Here is an 18,119-nt window from a genome sequence, read left to right on the forward strand (position 1 = left end):
GGCATTCAGTGCTCTGTTAATTTGAGTATTATTGTAGCCATTCTGTCGTAATGCTTCTTTAACGTGTTTGATCTCTCTCACTAGACTTTCACCATCTGACACTGTTTTCGCCCGATGTATGAGCGTCTTGATAAGAGAGGATTTCTGAGCTGGATGATGATGTGAATCTGCATTCATATAGGCATCAGTGTGCGTTTGCTTTCTGTAAACGCTGTGTGTTATTTAACCGTTTAGGCCATGTCCAAGCAAAATATCTAGGAACGGGAGTGTGTTATTCACCTCCATTTTCATGGTGAACTGGATGGTCGGGTTTTGTGCATTGAGATGATTGAGAAAATCATTAAGTGTATCTTTACCATGTGGCCAGACAACCAAAGTGTCATCCACATATCTAAACCAAAAAGATGGTTTTAATGTGCTCGAGGCAAGTGCTCTTATTTCAAAGTTTTCCATGTACAGATTTTCTATAGCAGGAGATAAAGGAGAACCCATTGCTGCTCCTTCCTTTTGTTTAAATAAATCCCTTCTCCATAAGAAGTAAGTGTTATTTAAACAATGGTCAGCAAGTTTCGGAATATCTTTTGGTAAACCTTTATTCTTTACTAGTGTATCAAGTAATTTAAGAGATTCGTTCACTGGAACCTTAGTGAATAGAGAAATCACATCAAAACTTACCAGAATATCAGAATTAAGTTTAATATCTTTAATCACATTCACAAGATGTTCTGAATTTCTTATGAATGAAGATATCCTATCGATGTAGGGCTGTATTTGTTTAGTTATATATTTTGCTAATTTATATGTGGCAGAGCCAATTGTACTGACTATGGGTCGTAATGGGATGCCGATTTTATGAATCTTTGGTAGCCCATACAGTCTAGGTGGTTTTGAGGCCCTTGGCTTAATTTGGTATTGTTCATTCTTAGGGATTAATGAATTTGCAATTATTGCAGTAGTCTTACGTTCTAAAGTATTAGTTGGATCTCGTTTAATTTTAATGTAGGTACTTTCCTCTAGTAAATTTCTAATTTTATTATCATAATCGGCTCGTGACATCACTACAGTAGTGCGGCCTTTTTCAGCTGCCAGGATTTGGATATCTTTATTTACACGGAGCTCTCTTAAGGCTTTTGCTTCGTTAGAGCTAATATTTACTATTGGAATTTTGCTATTCTCAATTATTTTGGCAACCTCGAGTCTGGTCATCTCTGCCTCATTATGTGGAAGGAGTCTTACTGCTGATTCTACCTCAGCAATTATCTCATCCACTGGAATTGTGCGTGGGGTAACGGCAAAGTTAAGGCCTTTAGAAAGAACAGAGATCATGTCACTGGTTAAAACACTGTTAGTCAAGTTCATTACGGTTTTGTTTTTAAATTGTTCGCTTTTAGTAGGGATTTGTTTATTATGAAGTTTAGAAAATGTATTCATTTGGTTAGTTTTTGTTAGATTAAACACATTATCAGCCGATTGTTGTGTTATGGTATCGATTATATTCCAATAATGCATGGATACACTATTGCTTATATCTAAGTGTAACTGCTTTAGCGATTCCGAAATGTAAGATAATTCACTCCTGTTGTGCTGTATTCTCTCTATTAATAATAAATCGCTAGCTTTATATAGTATTTGGTTAGCTTTAGAAGACTTTATGTGATGTGTTATTTTAACTGCGTTTGGTTTACCTTTGAGTTAAATGATGACGTCACCCTGCTGCTCTATTTAAGACCGGGAGCAAGTGAGGGCTTTACCAATCTGGCGAATTGACCGATGATGCTGGATGTAATTACCACCGAAACGTCGTACTCAATTTTTAAATGATGTTGATTCACTCTTCAACACACCGGTGGGCTAAAGTAGTGAACTATTTGGCCTTTGTAAACGTGACACATTTTTTAGTGTTTGGCTTTGTCGGGTGGTGGAGGGTTACGACACATTTATTATAAATAACGCGATCTAACCCAAAAACCTTTATTATGAATGATATTGGCCGAGAAAGCCTACGTGTTAAAATGTGTATCCCGTGTCCTTTTCGATGGCTTGTTCCGCGCGTGCAATGCACTGTTGTAACGAGGATGCATTCGCGGTTGGCGCGTGGTCAGGTACTTCTCAACCGTGCTGGGCAACCGGTTTGATCATTGTGCCGAGACTCTCATGCCCACGCTCTTCAACCTGGTGCCCAACAGCGCCAAGGTCATGGCGACCTCAGGGGTGGCTGCCATCCGCCTCATCATACGCGTGAGTGCCCTTGAACGGGAGGGGTTCAACAGTTGAGTATGTGTAGGAATTTTACAATTGAGTACTTGGGTGGCGAGGTGTTAACTACCTCGCCTGGTATACAGGAGGTTTGTGGGTTCGATCCCGACCCTGCGAGGTGTTAACTACCTCGCCTAGTGTACGGGAGGTTTGTGGGTTCGATCCCGACCCTGCGAGATGTTACTACCTCGCCTAGTATACAGGAGGTTTGTGGGTTCGATCCCGACCCTGCGAGATGTTAACTACCTCGCCTAGTGTACGGGAGGTTTGTGGGTTCGATCCCGACCCTGCGAGATGTTAACTACCTCGCCTGGTATACAGGAGGTTTGTGGGTTTTATCCCGACCCTGCGAGATGTTAACTACCTCGCCTGGTATACAGGCGGTCGTGGATTCGATCCCGACCCTGACGCCTGTATAATTGTAGTTTTGCATGTTCTCCCCGTGGTCGCGTGGGTTTTTCTCCTGGCCCTCCGGTTAATCCCTCCACATTTAGAATCGGCGTCGCGCGTTGAGATCATTTAAGGCCGCTATAAACTTGCACGTGATGATACGGCGCTTCGCCGAGCAGTCATTTGTGACAGATAGCCAGGTCGCCTCTGAAAAAGAGCGACGCAGCAGCTCAGTGAGAAGGGGGGGGGGTGGGGGCCTTACCTGGTGAGCAAATTCCGTTGGAGAACGTTCGCCTCCTTTTGATCTCCCGACAGCACACGCACACGGCGCGGCTCATCCCACTCATCACCAGCAACTGTTCTTCCAAGTCTGTGGCCGTTCGACGGTGAGCTTTTCCTCTGCCGCCCTCCAACGCCGCCACCACCGCCGCGCCGGGGTTCCTGCCTGGCCGCGTAGTGCAGATGCAGGTCGCAGGCTGGCTGAGGACATTGTCCGTTCGATATTTGTTTTTTGTCGCGTGGAGAGGCAGAGCCCCGCGTCCGGTTGCGTGTTTGTCGAACTTCTGAGTCGTCATGTCTGATGGCAAAGTAGTGCAAAGTGTACATCGCGTGCGTTCCCGGTGGATTGTGGGACCCTTCTTCTTTCGTATGGGTTGATGTAGACGCAGGGCAACAACGGCAATTTCACATGCAGATGGTCAAGCCCAGACACAGCCGCGTCAGGAGCAGTGGAGTGTATCGCTGTTGTGTCTCCTTTGTATTTGTGGATCGGGCATTGTGTCGCTGTGTAGTGTGCGGTCTGTTTTGGACGATGACAGTCGCACACTAGAGAGTTTTCCATTTGGGACATTGGGTAGGCACATCTGCTATGGTTTGTGCATTGGATGCGGTTTAGGGTGGACCATGAGCTTCGGGGCAGATAAAAACCGGGCATCTTCTGCGTTGGGAATAATGAATGTGCACGTAGATAATAAAATAAATACCCCCCCGGCATGGTTGTGTTTATTTACCCAAAACAACACTAACCTTGAGGTCCATCAGCCTGCTTTTGCGTTGAGCAGCATTTGTTTGGGCAGGCAAGCCCTGGATCAGTTTTGATTTCCGAAGTCTCGTCAGCAGAGCGTGGGGCCTGTTTGGCAAATGCTGCTGGGTTGCGAGGTGTTCTAGGCAAGACCGCTCCACGAATACATTGGTGGGGAGCGGCCTGGTCAATGCGTTACAGCGGCATTGTGTAAAATCTATACAATGGCCCTTTCCTGGTGAATTCATAACATCGATGCGGTGAGGCCCAGTGAGGGCTTTTTATGTTAAAACACCATTTGTTAATTTTACATCAATATCCATAATAGAGGTTTGTTAGGTTGGATCGTGTGAATATAAATGCCTCGTTAAACCCACCACCATCCGACACAGCCAATTACTAAGGTTTGTCACGTAAACAAGACATGCCAATTCGTTACTAGTACAGCACACCGGTGTGTTGGAGAGTAAACCCACAACCAGAATTGTAGATGTTGTAGGTTTACGTGACGAACCTTACTAATTGGCTGTGTCGGGTGGTGGCGGGTTTAACGACACATTTACAAGGTCTAACCCAAAGAAACCTCGTGATGGACGATTTGTTAACACTACACTAACAGTCTGACTCCGACCACCCTTGCACGACGATATTTGTACTTGCTACTCCGCAAATACTGGAGGAAGTCCACAACTTACTCTGAAAGCAATGACTCTTCCTCCACTGTGTGGACCAGAGGTTCACTGAAAGGGATCTCGGAGGGTAGCTCTCCGACATCCACTTCCGTAGCCCCGTTCCGTGACGCGTCGCTGCGCAAAGGGTTCCCAATGGATCATCTCATCTCGAGACGTTGACGCTACGATAAAAGAGCAACGAAATTCCTCGTCATATTGATTCCTTACGTGAAAATGTAATTCCATGCAAATGCATCGAATAAGGCTCGTAATCTGTCATTTCCGTTCGATTTCTTCGGTTGTGACTCGGTGATCTGTTGTGGTTTGTTTCATAAAGGAGATGTTTTGAGTTCATGGACCTGTTGCTACAAGTCTGGCAGATCAGCTCACTTGAGCGGTAAGTCTTCATGAAAGTTGGCCCGATGATGTATAGTCGGGAGGCCACGTTTCGATTGCTCATGTCATTTGGCTCATTCAACGTTTCTCAAACTCTGGATCCCCGTGCCAAGGGGAGGGGTGTTTGTGACTCATTACACACAAAGTGCTTGGCAAAAATGAACCAGAATACCTTTGCTGATCTCGTCAGGGAGCATGAAGCATCACGCGAAGTCCCGTCATCCTCGCAGCGCCGCCTTTTGGCTGACCATCGACCAAAAGCCGGTCACCGCATCGCGCACTTTCAGATGCGCTGCTGCGGCCGTCTGGAACGCTCTTCCGATATTAGGAAGCCACTTTTAAATCATCTAGATTGAAAGTAATGTATTTTTACAGATTTTTTTGTGTTTAGTTTGTTGTCCTTCCCTCACATCTCCAATTAGCACGGTTGGCTACGTACGGTGCGAAAGAAGTTCAGCATACATAAATATCTGTCATTTTCTGCGCTCATGAGCATTCAGGTATTCTTGCTCATCTTCCGTTTACAGCCCTGTAAACCGGTGGTGGAAACTCCGCCTTTTTATGGCGCTGGCACACCTAATCGTGGGAAAAAAAACCACTGTTGACTTCCACACAAAGTGGTACTCATTTTATCAACACCCCAGAGGCATGATTGGCGCGAGTCAGCGGCCAACCAGGATTGTGAACTCGCAAACCTTGCGATTGTGAGCCGCTTGCTCTATCGCTGAGCCACGTGGCCGTGCTGTGCCTCTGGCAGATGGCACTTGTGCAGCCTTTTCTACTATCCGCTGCTGGATGAAGGCCTGCCCCACTCTGCTCACTGCGGGGTTGGCGAAGGCATGGGGGCGCGAGCTTCTTGTTACCCTTAATCGTCGCCGATTAAATACCTGCGAGGACGAGCGAGAGGGCGCGCCAGGGAGGCCCCGCGTGAAACCCGTGCTCGTGCGTATTTTTCTTATTCCCCCCCCCCTTCCCCCCCTGTTTTCCACCAGGCATGTCACGGTGCTGTCGGACACCATAAAGAAGGGCATGCACGACGCGGATGCTGATGCCAGGGCGGAGGCCAGGAAGTAAGTTTGGACGGTGCGGAACGGGCAAACGAGGGCGTCGCTTGGCGCGTGGCAAGATTCGCCACTCAAGAATTTGCCTGCCGAGTCATCATAGGCGCTCTCAACCCCACGGCCGACCTCGTGAGGCGTAAAATAATTGCCTCCCGAGACACACAGGCCTATATATATATAGTTTATTAAAAAAACATCAGATTCTGCGAAGGGACGAACGCTCGTACCGAGTCGGCGTTCACTGTGACAACTCGCGGTTCACGTGTACAAGGGGCCCAGACGTTAACCGAGTTTACCGTTCTGTTGCGCGACAGGGCCTACTGGGGCTTCCGGTCGCACTTCCCCTCCGAGTCCGACGCCCTCTACGCGGCGCTGGAGCCCAAGTACCAGAAGTTGCTGAGCGGCACGCAGCTGCACAGCTCCTCCAACTCTCACTTCGACCGCTCCGCGTCGAGCTCGCAGGAGAGCCTCACGTGAGTGACGTGCACGGGAGGTCGTGGGTTCGCACCTGACCCCTGACGACGCCTGTGCAATTGGGAGTTTTGCGCGGTCTCTCTTTCTCTGTCTCTCTGTCTCTCCGTGGTCGCGTGGATTTTTCTCCGGCCGCTTGAAGCAAGCTAAAAATAACGCCGCCGCGCACGCACGGTTCGAGTTGCACCTTTTGACGTGCGCGCTTGTCTTCGGGGAAGGAATAAAATCATCAGCACGGAAGCCAAACGGCATCTGTCAGGGCTAATGCAGTATTTGCAAAAGCAGTTGTCATTTTTGGTTTGGTTTGGCATGTGTCCCCAAGTACGCCACGGTGGCGAGATGTTAACTACCTCGCCTTGTATACAAGAGGTCGTGGGTTCATTTCTGACCACTGTCAACGCCTATATATTGGAGTTTGCGTTCTCTCTCTCTTCTCATGGTCTGTGGATTTATCTCCGGGTCCTCCGGTTTTTCCCATACACATTTTCAAATCAACGTGCGTTTAGAGTGTTTGGCTGCTACTATAAATTTACACCTGATAAGCCACTTTGTTGAGCTCCCATTTGTGATAGCCAGATCACTTCTGAAAAAGAGCTATACAGTAAAACCTTGGATTGCGAGTAACTTGGTCTGCGAGTGTTTTGCAAGACGAGCAAAATTTTGTAAATAAATATTAATTTGATAAACGAGCGAGGTCTTGCAATACGAGCAGTACGTGTAGTACGCTTTGTCTGCCGAGCGTCACCTGATCACAACTGATGTACGAGTGCTTTGATATACGAGTGCTTTGGATTACAAAAAATTTTCCGGAAGGAATTACGCTCGCAATCCAAAGTTTTACTGTATAGCTCAGTGGGCCTTACCTGGCAAAATAAAAAAAAATGTTGAATCAGTTGAATATTAGTTTGAGGTGGTTTCGCACGGCTCCGTTTCCTGCTTGTACAAACTTCAAAACGGTTGATTTTGCAGTGGGGGAGGCTATTTCCAACAGTTAAATGTGGGGGGTTGGGGGGGCTGTAGGGGGGTGGAGGAGGGCTGTGGCTATAGGAAGAGGGAAACAAAAAATATGACCTCCGACCCCATGTGTGCCGCTGCATTGGCGGTGATGGGTGGGGCCTGGCGGTATCATGGGCATCATCATCCTGGGGTGTGTGGGTTTTTTTTTCTCCGAGTTTCTCTCCTTCGGGAGGCAGAATGCGTGGGGGGGCGGCCGAGTTGACTCGTAGTCCTAATCGACCCGTCATCCCAGCTCTTAAGTGTTCAGCTGGAATGTGCGTTCGACACGTGGCGTAGGGAGCGGCGGTGCAGCGGTTAGCGCGCCGCGCTACGAACACGCCGGCCGCAAAACGAGTACCTGGTGCGATGTGTAAACATCGCTGCCGGGGAGCAGTGAGGACACGTCTCTCCTCTTAAGCGCTGTGTTCGGACCTCTGTCTGCGGAATTTATGTGCCCCTTTCCATTTTGACGGTGCGTGCTCTGCAACGGGCTCTTGTCCAATCGAATTTTTTTTGTATAATTTGCTACTGGGGAGACAAAGGCGGCCGGGTGTGGTGCTCGATAACGGCACTTGCCCCAACATTCTGTTGAGGCTATAGGAGGCGGGGGGGGGGGGGGTCCTTAATCTTTGTGTTTGATGATTGCATGGTGTGGCGTGCGTTTTGTTCCTGGACGTGGTGCTGGTACCTGCCAATGACGCTCGCCCCAACAGTCTGTCGAGGCTATTGGAGGGGGGATCCTTCGTCTTTGCGTTTCATAATTGCGTAACGTGGTGTGTGGTGTGCGTTTTGTTCCTGCAGGAGGGTGGTGATGCCCAAGCGCGTCCCCGTTCGACAAGCCGACGTCTCGGCACCACGAGGTGCATCGCTCGCGAGTGTCGACCGAGGTCGAAGGCATTCGTACATCTGCTGCGTAACGTCCCTCGGCCCACGCCCATCTGTCCGTCCGTCCGTCCGTCCGGCCATGTGTCTGTCCTTCCGTTTGTCTCTCTGTCTACCTTGAGCACGGGGGGCGCCCAGTTACGCTTTCGTTCCTATTCCCTTCTTGATCCCCTTGACTGGAACCAACTCCTGCTGGAGGACACCTTAGCAGTCATCTTTACTATAACTTCCCTATCTCTTCTCCTCTGCCCATCCTGTTGCTACTGCTACTCCCTGCCCTACCGCCTCCAGCTACGACCAGACCTGCCCCAAACCCTATCATGACTCCTATAACTACTCCTAACACTACCCTATAATTACCCCAACCCCTATCGCTACGCCAATCGCTACCCCAACTCCTATCACTACCCCCATCACTATCCCAAGCCCTATAACTACCCCAACCCCTATCACTACCCCTATAACTAACCCCAAGTCCTATCACTACCCTTATCACTACCCCTATCACTACCCCTATCGCTCCCCCTATCACTACCCCAACCCCTCCTTAACCACCTCCACCTTTCCTCCTGTCACCGCAACTGCACCACGACTTTTAACAACAAGCCCGCTCTCCTCTTTTAACCACTTATCACCTTGCGTACAACTTGACAATTGTTGTGATGCGCCTTTGGACTAAGGCGCTGTATCAATCCGTACGGGGCACGGTAAGGTTCCGGCGGCGAGCTCAAAGTTTGACGCTGTCCCTCCCGTCGCGACGTGTGGCCCAGCCGGAGCGTCTGTGGCGAGGCGGCGGTCGTCGGTGGTGGCCGCGGCGGCGACGCCGGGGTCCGGCCTGCACCGCTCGCGCAGCGACATGGACGTGAACGCCGCCACCTGCGCCTCGTCGCGCAAGACCTTCGCGGTGCCGGCGCCCGTCTCCTCCGCCACGCTGGGTCGGTCCGCCTTTCTTACGCGGTCGCACGTTTTGGGCACGTGTGCGAAGGAAGGTCGGGCATCCGTGCGACGCTCCTTCGCTGGCCGTGCGTGACGGATGAATGAATTCCTTGCGCCTTCCAGCTCTGAACTTCCAAACATTGTTTCAGCGTGGGGTTGCCTCCGTTGGCCTCGCGGGACTGTGTGTTTAAATATGTGTACAGTAAAACCTTGGATTGCGAGTAACTTGGCCTGCGAGTGTTTTGCAAGACGAGCAAACATTTTAAATAAATATTACTTTCATAAACGAGCGAGGGTCTAGCAATACGAGTAGTGTACGTATACGCTTTGTCTGCCGAGCGTCACGTGATCGCAACTGATGTACGAGTGCTTTGATATACGAGTGCTTTGGATTACAAACACTTTTCCGGAACGAATTATGCTCGCAGTCCAAGGTTTTCCTGTAATAGTAATAATGATGAACGGCCCCTTATCAAATCGCTGGCCTCCGCACGCGCCGTTTCGGCCGTGTGTGTTGCTTCACCATACTTCACGTTTGCCGAGAGCAATTTGGTGATGGGGCGGGGGCGGCGGAGGAGGGGGGGGACAGACAATGACGGTTCAGATGTCAAAAACCGAAGACAGGTGTGACAGTGCGGGTGCGCTATACCGTCGCGCCACCGCTGCACGGCACGGTGGGCGTCAACTGAAAACGCGGTGACGTGACGTGCATGCGCGCGCGTTCCCTTTCCGATCGCCCAGGCCGCGTGCGGTCGCGACCTTCGACCTGCGGGATCATGAGCAGCCCGGTGACCCCCACGGACGCGCGGGGGCGGACGCGCGCCAAGGTGTCCCAGTCACAGCGTGAGTCTCTTTAAGTGCCGGGTACGCACCACACCGGGTGGAAGATGTCGGTGGGTGGGCGTCAAACCAAGGGGACAAAGCATCGTCAAGTCGGAGTCCAAGTGGTTTCCTGCTCGTATGGCCATTGAAGCATTGCTGCACATTTCACGTTTACAGAACTTAACCAGTGGTGTCAAATCCACATTTTAATATTGATCTGAATCAGAATTATTTCTTTAGACTGGAGGAATCTGATGAGCCACGAAGCTCTTTTTCACAGTTGGCCAGTAGGGACGGGTCACCAAGTTGCAACATCAAACAATACAAAAAAAACGATAGAAGTGCAAAGTAGAGAAAAGGTAAGCATGTCATAATTTTTTTAAACATAAATGAAGTATGTAAGAGTCTAACCCTTGCACAGCCGCTGTCGACTTTTGCCAAAAAGTCAGTTCTGATTTTATTGATCCCCGGAGGGATGATGGGATGAATCGGCCCACACGACCAGGATTTGAACGCGTAACAAACTGACTGCGAGCCTCTTTAACTACTACCGCTGAGCCGCCTGGCCGGATATATTTTCTCTGAGAGTCCTTACAAGCCCTGGCGAGTAGGTTCACACTCGGGTCTAGGCCGGTGGTCACCCAACATTTCAGGAGCTGCGGGACGATTTCTCAACCCTCGTTATTCTTGGTTCTTTCGGTAAAGTCGCGTAGAAGGGAAATAATAAAATAATACAAACAAAACAAAAAAAATTCTCACGACGTTTCGGTTGCAACACAAGCAATCATCATCAGGTGTGGAAACCACAGCAATAAAATTATAACAAAAAAAATGCAAATTTTTCAATCGTGACTTTACCGAAAGAACCAAGAATATGAATCCCCGCAGTCACGAAAGCTTTTAAATCGAAATTCGAAACCCTCTGTTATATGTTCACCGTGCAGCAAACAAAAACAAAGGATTGAACGTGCCATGGTTTGCGCAGGGACCACTTTCCAGAGCCTTGCGAGAACCACCAGTGGCCTACGCACACCAGGCTTGGAACCACCGGTTTTAGCTAGACCGCCCATCAGCGACTCCCAAAAACGATTTTATTTTACCAGTTGAAGCCCGCCAAGCTATTCGTTCTTTTCAGAGGCGAGCTGACCACACGTGATGGCCCATCGGAGTTGCTTATATCATCGTCGACCGTCATCCTCAGACGTGGTGAATTTAAAACAGCAGCCTAATAATCTAAACGCGAGTTGATTGCCAATGCGGGGAGAGGGTGGGGGGGGGCATAATAAGAGGAACCCGGAGAAAAAGCCACGTGACCACCATGGGGCGGGGGTGGGGGGGAGGGAGCGAGAGAGAGAACAAATAAACAGCCACACACGGCCAGGGGTCCGGGATCGAACCCACAACCTCCTGCATACCGGTGCGAGGGCGGTGACATTTCCTTAGCCGCCCTGCCCTCGCCGTGTTTTTTTTTTCGCAGCCGGGAGCCGGTGCGGGTCGCCGGGCCGTGTCACCGGCGCCGCTCGGAGCGTCGCGGGCGCCGTGCCGGGCGGAGTGGCGCAGCGCGTGCCCGTGGTGCCGTCGCCGGGCGTGGCGCGCAAGCAGCACCGCGTGCCGCGCAGCCAGGGCGGCAGTCGCGACAGCAGCCCCACTCGCTCCCTGCGCCGTGAGTCCTTGAGCGGTTCGGCCACGGAGGCCGCCGTCATTCGAACGTCGTCGGTGAAAGACGAGTGACGATCGTGCAAATGACCGTATGTGTACGTAACTCGTGGACTTGTATTCTTTTTTTTTCGTTTGATTGGTAATTGGTTTCGTGAGTAACGCGGGGAGGGACAATACGAGTGCGCGTTTTTTTTTTTTATTATTTGGTGACTAGCACGCAGCGCTGTGATCCAGGAGATGGGAACATTGGTAAGGGGTAAGGCAAGAGATTTATGAAGGAAACGAAGGGAACGGTGGGGTGGGAGATTGCGGGGACGATATCGGTCACAAAAATATTCGTCATCAGGGTATTTTTTTTTTTGCATTTGTTAGCGCCTTAATATATAGAGGACCGCAGAGCTTGGAGGGAAAATGTGGCGATGGCTCACGACCTGGCCGCCGCCTTTTCCGCTCGTCTTAGTCCCTCGCACCCCTTGAGTCGTTCTGCCATTGTTATGTTTATCATTCCTAAGCTCTAGCACGGTGGTTATTTGCAGTGTCACGCGGGAGCCGTATCCCACGACCGAGCATGAGCCAGGGCTGCAGTCGGGACAACAGCCGGGACGCCAGCCCCGTGCGGGGATTCTCTGCGCTTGGTGAGTTGCTTCCTGCCCTCGCCGACCGTGCGGTCCAAGCAAACAGAGATAAAGATCCCCCGTATGGCCTTTAACAGACTGTTGGAGCAAGTGCTGTTCGCGAGTAGCACCTATGAAGGCCGGCACGGCACACGAGGGGGTGGGTATCCAATACCACGCCAGGCCCCCTTTGTCTCCCTCGTGGCAATATTTACACACCGCACCAGGCACTCATTTGAGGCTGAGTCGACCTAGGGGAGGGCCAGGAACGGTTCAGATAACCATAATTGGTGTTGGCCGTGAGCGGGAATCGAACTTGGGTCGCCGGGTTCGTATTGTACCGCGCTAACTGCTACACTGCCGCCCCACACACACGGCGCGAAGCTCCTAGGCTCTCTCGCTTTTCTCTTGTCTCTCCTCGGTGTCCGTGAGTTCTGCCGCGGTCAAGAGGTCATCACCAACTTGAGAAGTGCTGACGATGAGGCTATCCCAACGGGCAGCAGTGAGCCAAAGAGACAGCTGTAGTCCGGTTTCGTCCTCGTTAGGACTCGTCGGTACAGTTCCTTCATCAACGCTCACAGTTGTCCCTTTTGACCCCGGATGCCAAACACAGAGAGGCCTTTCCTTCGCACGATGGGGACCCCCCCCCCCCCCTCTCCTCCCCACCCCATTGAGCTGGTGGTCTAAACAGTAACACGGCCACACGTTGAGCTGTTGGCGCAGACAAGGCCAAGATCACCGTGCGCGCAGAGTGGTGTGGCCACGTGACGCGCACGCTAGGCCTGGATCGAGTGACGTTGCCGAGCGGGTTAGCTCGCTCGCCGCTTGCTGTTGCAGATGTTCACGGTTCGAATCCGGCAGCCGGCCCCCCTGGTTACGAGTGCGGGTGTCGTAGCCGTGGCGTTAATAGCGCACTGCGCGCCGTCTGCTCCGCTCACAGTGGACGTTAAAGATCCCCTGACGTCATTCGCAAGAGCAGGCCCATCGTGTCCCGGCGTCAGTCCGAAAATAACACCGCATTCTACTCGATAGGGATTATGCACAGCAGAAATCATCGCCCTCTGTTGTCAAACTAATGCCCCCCCCCCCTCGCCCCCAGGTCACTCTTGCGAAATGAAACTCATCCTGGTCTCTTGAGTTCTCACCACCTGGTTAAACAAAAGCAAAACTTGAGAACGTGGTGGGAAGTTGTGCCTTCATGCTGTCCGCGAACGAGCACGCCTTTGCGAGTGTGTTTCTGTCTCGTACAGCTATCTGGCGACCGGCACGCTGTCTGATTTCACTTGCCTGGCTCTTTGCTGTTTTCCCAACAAGGTAGCTGCCCTGTACCCCTTCTGCTTCCTGTCCTTGCCGGCATTATTAACCAGCACTCTGCTTGCAGTGTCTCAACGGCACTCTCACTCCACCAGCTCCCTCTTCCCCTCCGACTCACTGCGCAAAACAGGTGACGCGTCGTTAATCCTTTGCCAGACACTGCTTCACTTTGCCCCCCCCCCCGCCGCCCCCCACACGCCTCTGCCCCCACCTCCCCTCCCCCACATCCGCTCTCCTTCACTTTCACTTCCCGTTTTTGTGACGCTCGTTGTGTTCAATGGGCAATCGACGTTTCCATCGATCGCGGTGGATTTAAGCCGCGCGCAATACAGGGTCGTGCCCTATCCGTTCGTGTGTGAAAAATGATAACGCATATCATTTTGCATGCCGAAACGATATGCCGATCTACATGCAGATTTGTCAAGGTCAAAATTGACCACAAGTTAATAAATTACGCATAGCAATCATCCCCCCCCCCCACCTACTGGCGGGCCAAGTGCTGAGTCATCTTGTGCCTATCTGGAGAGCCACCACTGGGTGTGTCCTTTCAAATGTTTGAGATGAGACGTGATGTAAATGCTCTGCATCGCCAGATAATCTTGCGCTGCTTGTACCATGATGCTAGATGCACGTCATTGCCATTCGGAACTTGTCCGTGTGCACCCTTGTTGTTGCGTTGTTTTGTTAACTGTTTTGTGTTGTTGCTGTACCCAGGTTTCCGTAATGTAATGTTACTTGCCGACCCCCTTACTGGACATCTGTGAAAAAAATAACTTGGTAGCTCATCTGATTCCTCCAGTTCTAAATAAACATTCTTGATTCTGAACCACAGTTGCCCCCATCGAAAAAGAGCATTTATTGGCCAAAGTGAAACCCTTAACTCACCCTAAATAAGTTGACCGGAGCGATGCTGACTGCGGAGGTTGCGTGCGTGTGTGTGTGTCTCTCGTGTCCGTGGCGCCCCCCACCGTGTGTGAGCAGTGGCTGACCGGTTTGGGTTGGATCAGGCAGCCTACCTTCCGCCCTCCCTGCACGCCATGCGGGTCCTCAACACCAGCCCTGAGATCGAAGCTGCCTTTGCGGACGCCCTGGTATGTGCCCGTTTTGTTGTATTCTTATGTTGAACTTCTTTTGCACGGTACGTATCCAACCGTGCTAATCAGAGTGTGCTAGGGAAGGACAACAAATTGAACAGAAAAGGTAGTTCTGAAGCAATTAGTTTTAAATTTATATCTAAAAGTACATAGCTCCAGTGGCTTCCTAATATTGGAAGGAGGAACGTTCCAGACGGCCGCAGAAGCACATCTGAAAGTGCGCGATGCAGTGACCGTCTTTGTGCGATAGTTATTATTCATAATATTTTGGCTGTTGTAATTGGCTGTGATTTGCAGCATGAAATATTTTGCATAGGATGAACACAATTGCTCACGATATTTGCCCAACAAACTGCAGCTTTACAATTCTTCTTGAAGTTTGATGTCGGCAAAAACGTTTCGGAGCGCGGGGTTTCTTTGCTCCTTTTGTCGAACGGACGCGTGTTCATTCCACTGACACAGTGCCGAGCGTACAATTTAAAATAACGATTCGTAATATAGTTTATGTTGGGGGTTAGCGCCACGTGTGAGTTTAAATATCAGAGCTGCGGATCCCGGTCATGCTGAAAAGCAAACTCTGGAGATTACACCCAGCAATCATCAGATGTTAGCAAGGCCAAAGTTGGGTGAGGGGGGGGGGGTTCATTTTATAATCAAGGTGGCTGTGTGTGTGCGTGCATGAGACCAGATCTGTTATACGTTTATTGACCCCCGGGGCACACGGTTTGGTGTGCATAATGTGAACAACCTTGCTCTTTCTTCACTGAACCTACCTCCCGTTGTGGTTGCTGCGTTCAGCTGTTCAGAGTGTCCATCAGAAAGGTATTGCTCTGGATTCCCTTGGCTTTAAACGTAGCAGCGCGGGGCTATCGTCATAATCGTGATTGTGCGCCGCGTGGTTTGTCTGATGGAGTATTCTAAAGGCAAGCGAACACGGTCTTCATTCTTTTTTGCGTGTGCGCCAAGTTGGTGTTTTCATATGCATTCATCGTCATTGTCTCTAGCATCAGCTGTTGTCTCTCCATTTCTGGATGAAAGCCCTCTCACCCTGCCGATGCCACCGTCACCGGTGCTGCGATGCCGACGATCCGTCTGGCTTACGCCACGCTCACCGGTGCTGCGATGCCAACGATACGTCTGTCTGACGCCTCCCTCACCGGTGCTGCGATGCCTACGATCCGTCTGGCTGATGCCACCATCCGTATCTCTCGCACCCCGAGCCGATCTCACCGTCACTGCCGTCTTCCGCCGCGGGCCTCCTCTCGGGCGCGTTCCCCTCTCCTTCGGCTGCCACTCCATGGTCGGGTATCCACCGTTGCCCATCGTCCCGTCCAGCGGTGACGATGGGCAACGAACCCACACCGTAATGTTTGCCATCTTGCCCTCGTTCCCCAGATCCATGCGTTCCGCTTTCTTTTCGCTCGGTGAAAATGAGGGCCATGCGTCTCGTCACGCTCTTTTTTTATTTGGTGTTTTCTTTCTCGGTTTTGGTCATCATCCGATGATTTCTGACCCGTGCATCACAGCCGGAAAGCCGTGCACTTGTTCGCCAGCTACAGCTGACGGGCACACATCGGAATCCCGGCTCGTTCGTATAATTTAAACTACTATTTTATTTTATCAGGTGAGGCCCAAAACGTAGGCTTTCGCGACTAATATTATCCATAATAGAGGTTTTTGGGTTGGATCGCGTTATATAAATGTGTCCTTAAACTCGCCATGCCAATGATCTGTTTCAACAAAGCCAATCAGCAAAGTTTGTCACTTTCAAAAAAACTTGCCAATACGTTACTAGTTCGGCACACTGTTGTGTTGGAGAGTAAACCTACAACATTTATATTTCTAACCCCCAAAAACCTCTTACACTGAGCTTTATAGCTCTTTTTCAGAAGCAACCTGGCTATCATAATGATAGCTCAACGAGAAGCGGCTTATCGTCGCGTGGAAATTCATAGCAGCCGCATACCCTGAATGCATGATGTTGATTCTCAATGCGGAGGGGGAAAAACCGGAGGACCCGGAGAAAAATCCACACGACCACGGGGAGAGAGAGAGACACGCAAACTCCAAACATACCGCAAGCGGCAGCGTCGGGATCGAACCCACGTCCGTCGCTCTTCCGCGATGACCCCCCCCTGCGAGATTCACGACGAGGGGCATCTCAGGTGGCCTGGCCCCGCGCTTGGCACGCTTCTGGCAAAGAGCTTTATAGCTCATCGGATTCCTCCGGTATAAATAAAGATTCTGAAGCGGGCGTGCTGGCCTGCCACGCCGGTCGGGGGCGCGGTGACGTGAGACTGCCGCGGCCGCGCGGGAGGAGCCGGCTTCTTGCCCGCTTCGTGAACCGGGCCGGTTCGCTTCCCGGCGGTCTGTATTCCTCACCCCCATCGTGATCGACTCCAGCCCCCCCCCCCCCCCCCCCGCGCCCCCCCCACCAACCCGTTTGGACCTCGCATGAAGGCGAAAGCTAAAACTTGGAATATTGACAGCATTTTTATGAACCCATCTTGCAATTCGTCTTGGACCCTAGAAGTGTTGAGAATTGTCTGAGCTCGGTGAAATGGGCCAACGCTTTCTTCTGCGTGGCCGTTTCGGTCGGGTCAATAAGTCTGTGAGCCTTTTTTAATTGTACACTTGGGCCAAAAGTCATATATATATGCCGTAGGAAATTCGTGCAGTCCTCCCTTTGCAAAAGAGACGTTGGTCCCAATCGGCTTGTTGACCCTGGTTATAAATAAAGATCACGTACGCCTCACACGTGTACACCCAAGAGGCACATAACCCAACAAAAATAATTACAATAAACATAGTTGTACGTGTCGGATAAGACAGTCGGTTCCTATGCCAGAAAGTTGGAGGCAACCGGACTGTGGCTCTGGGCTGGCCCGGCAAAAACCGGTACCGTAAATGGGTGGCGCGCGTCTTCACGAGGGAGCCGTCTTTTTGTTTTGTTTTGTTTTCTCCCCCTGCGATCGCGGCGACGATTTGCGGCTGATCACCTCCACCCCCCGGGAACTTGGAACAACGATCCCTTGTCGGCGGCAGCAGCGGAAGCCGGTGCGGAAGCGCTACGACTACGGCCTCGGCTCGGACGACGATGCCAACAGCGAGACGTCGAGCATGTGCTCGGATCGCTCGTACAGCTCGCGCGGCGGCGGCGGCGGCGGCGTGGGCGGCGGCATGGGCGGCGTGGGCATGGTGCTGGGTGCCCGCCCGGCGGAGGACGTGGCCGAGGTGCTGAACCACTGCGCTAGCCCCAACTGGGCGGAGCGCAAGGAGGGACTCATGGGCCTGCAGAACATCCTCAAGAGCCAGCGGCCACTCAGGTGAGAGTGGCGGGGGCAGCGACAACTCGGGTGAGAGTGGTAGGGACAACAACAACAATGACGCGGGTGAGAGTGGTAGGGACAACAACAATGACTCGGGTGAGAGTGGTAGGGACAACAACAACAACAACAATGACTCCGGTGAGAGTGGTAGGCACAACGACAACAACAACGATGACTCAGGTGAGAGTGGTAGGGACAACAACAACA

At 51.3% G+C, this 18,119-nt stretch overlaps 1 protein-coding gene across 8 annotated transcripts in view; it reads left to right on the forward strand.

Moving 5' to 3' along the window:
* The window catches only part of LOC116954778 (CLIP-associating protein 1-like), a 77,723-nt gene that overhangs the window by 34,570 nt on the left and 25,034 nt on the right, over positions 1-18,119 (forward strand). For 2 of the 8 annotated variants that reach the window (XM_076052511.1, XM_076052517.1), the window contains exons 13-26: positions 2,103-2,238; positions 2,962-3,032; positions 4,676-4,735; positions 5,727-5,804; positions 6,110-6,268; positions 8,064-8,122; positions 8,915-9,079; positions 9,822-9,923; positions 11,380-11,565; positions 12,098-12,196; positions 13,557-13,619; positions 14,471-14,580; positions 15,382-15,405; positions 17,629-17,909. In XM_076052511.1, the coding sequence (XP_075908626.1) occupies positions 2,103-2,238; positions 2,962-3,032; positions 4,676-4,735; positions 5,727-5,804; positions 6,110-6,268; positions 8,064-8,122; positions 8,915-9,079; positions 9,822-9,923; positions 11,380-11,565; positions 12,098-12,196; positions 13,557-13,619; positions 14,471-14,580; positions 15,382-15,405; positions 17,629-17,909 (1,593 nt within the window). The remainder of the gene's footprint in view (positions 1-2,102; positions 2,239-2,961; positions 3,033-4,675; positions 4,736-5,726; positions 5,805-6,109; positions 6,269-8,063; positions 8,123-8,914; positions 9,080-9,821; positions 9,924-11,379; positions 11,566-12,097; positions 12,197-13,556; positions 13,620-14,470; positions 14,581-15,381; positions 15,406-17,628; positions 17,910-18,119) is intronic. The other 6 variants (XM_076052513.1, XM_076052518.1, XM_076052512.1 and 3 more) reach the window with 5 other exon arrangements.

The sequence above is a fragment of the Petromyzon marinus genome, chromosome 56 (assembly GCF_048934315.1).
Source record: "Petromyzon marinus isolate PM22_M1 ecotype Great Lakes invasive population chromosome 56, UKy_Petmar_22M1.pri1.0, whole genome shotgun sequence".
Lineage (NCBI taxonomy): Eukaryota > Metazoa > Chordata > Hyperoartia > Petromyzontiformes > Petromyzontidae > Petromyzon > Petromyzon marinus.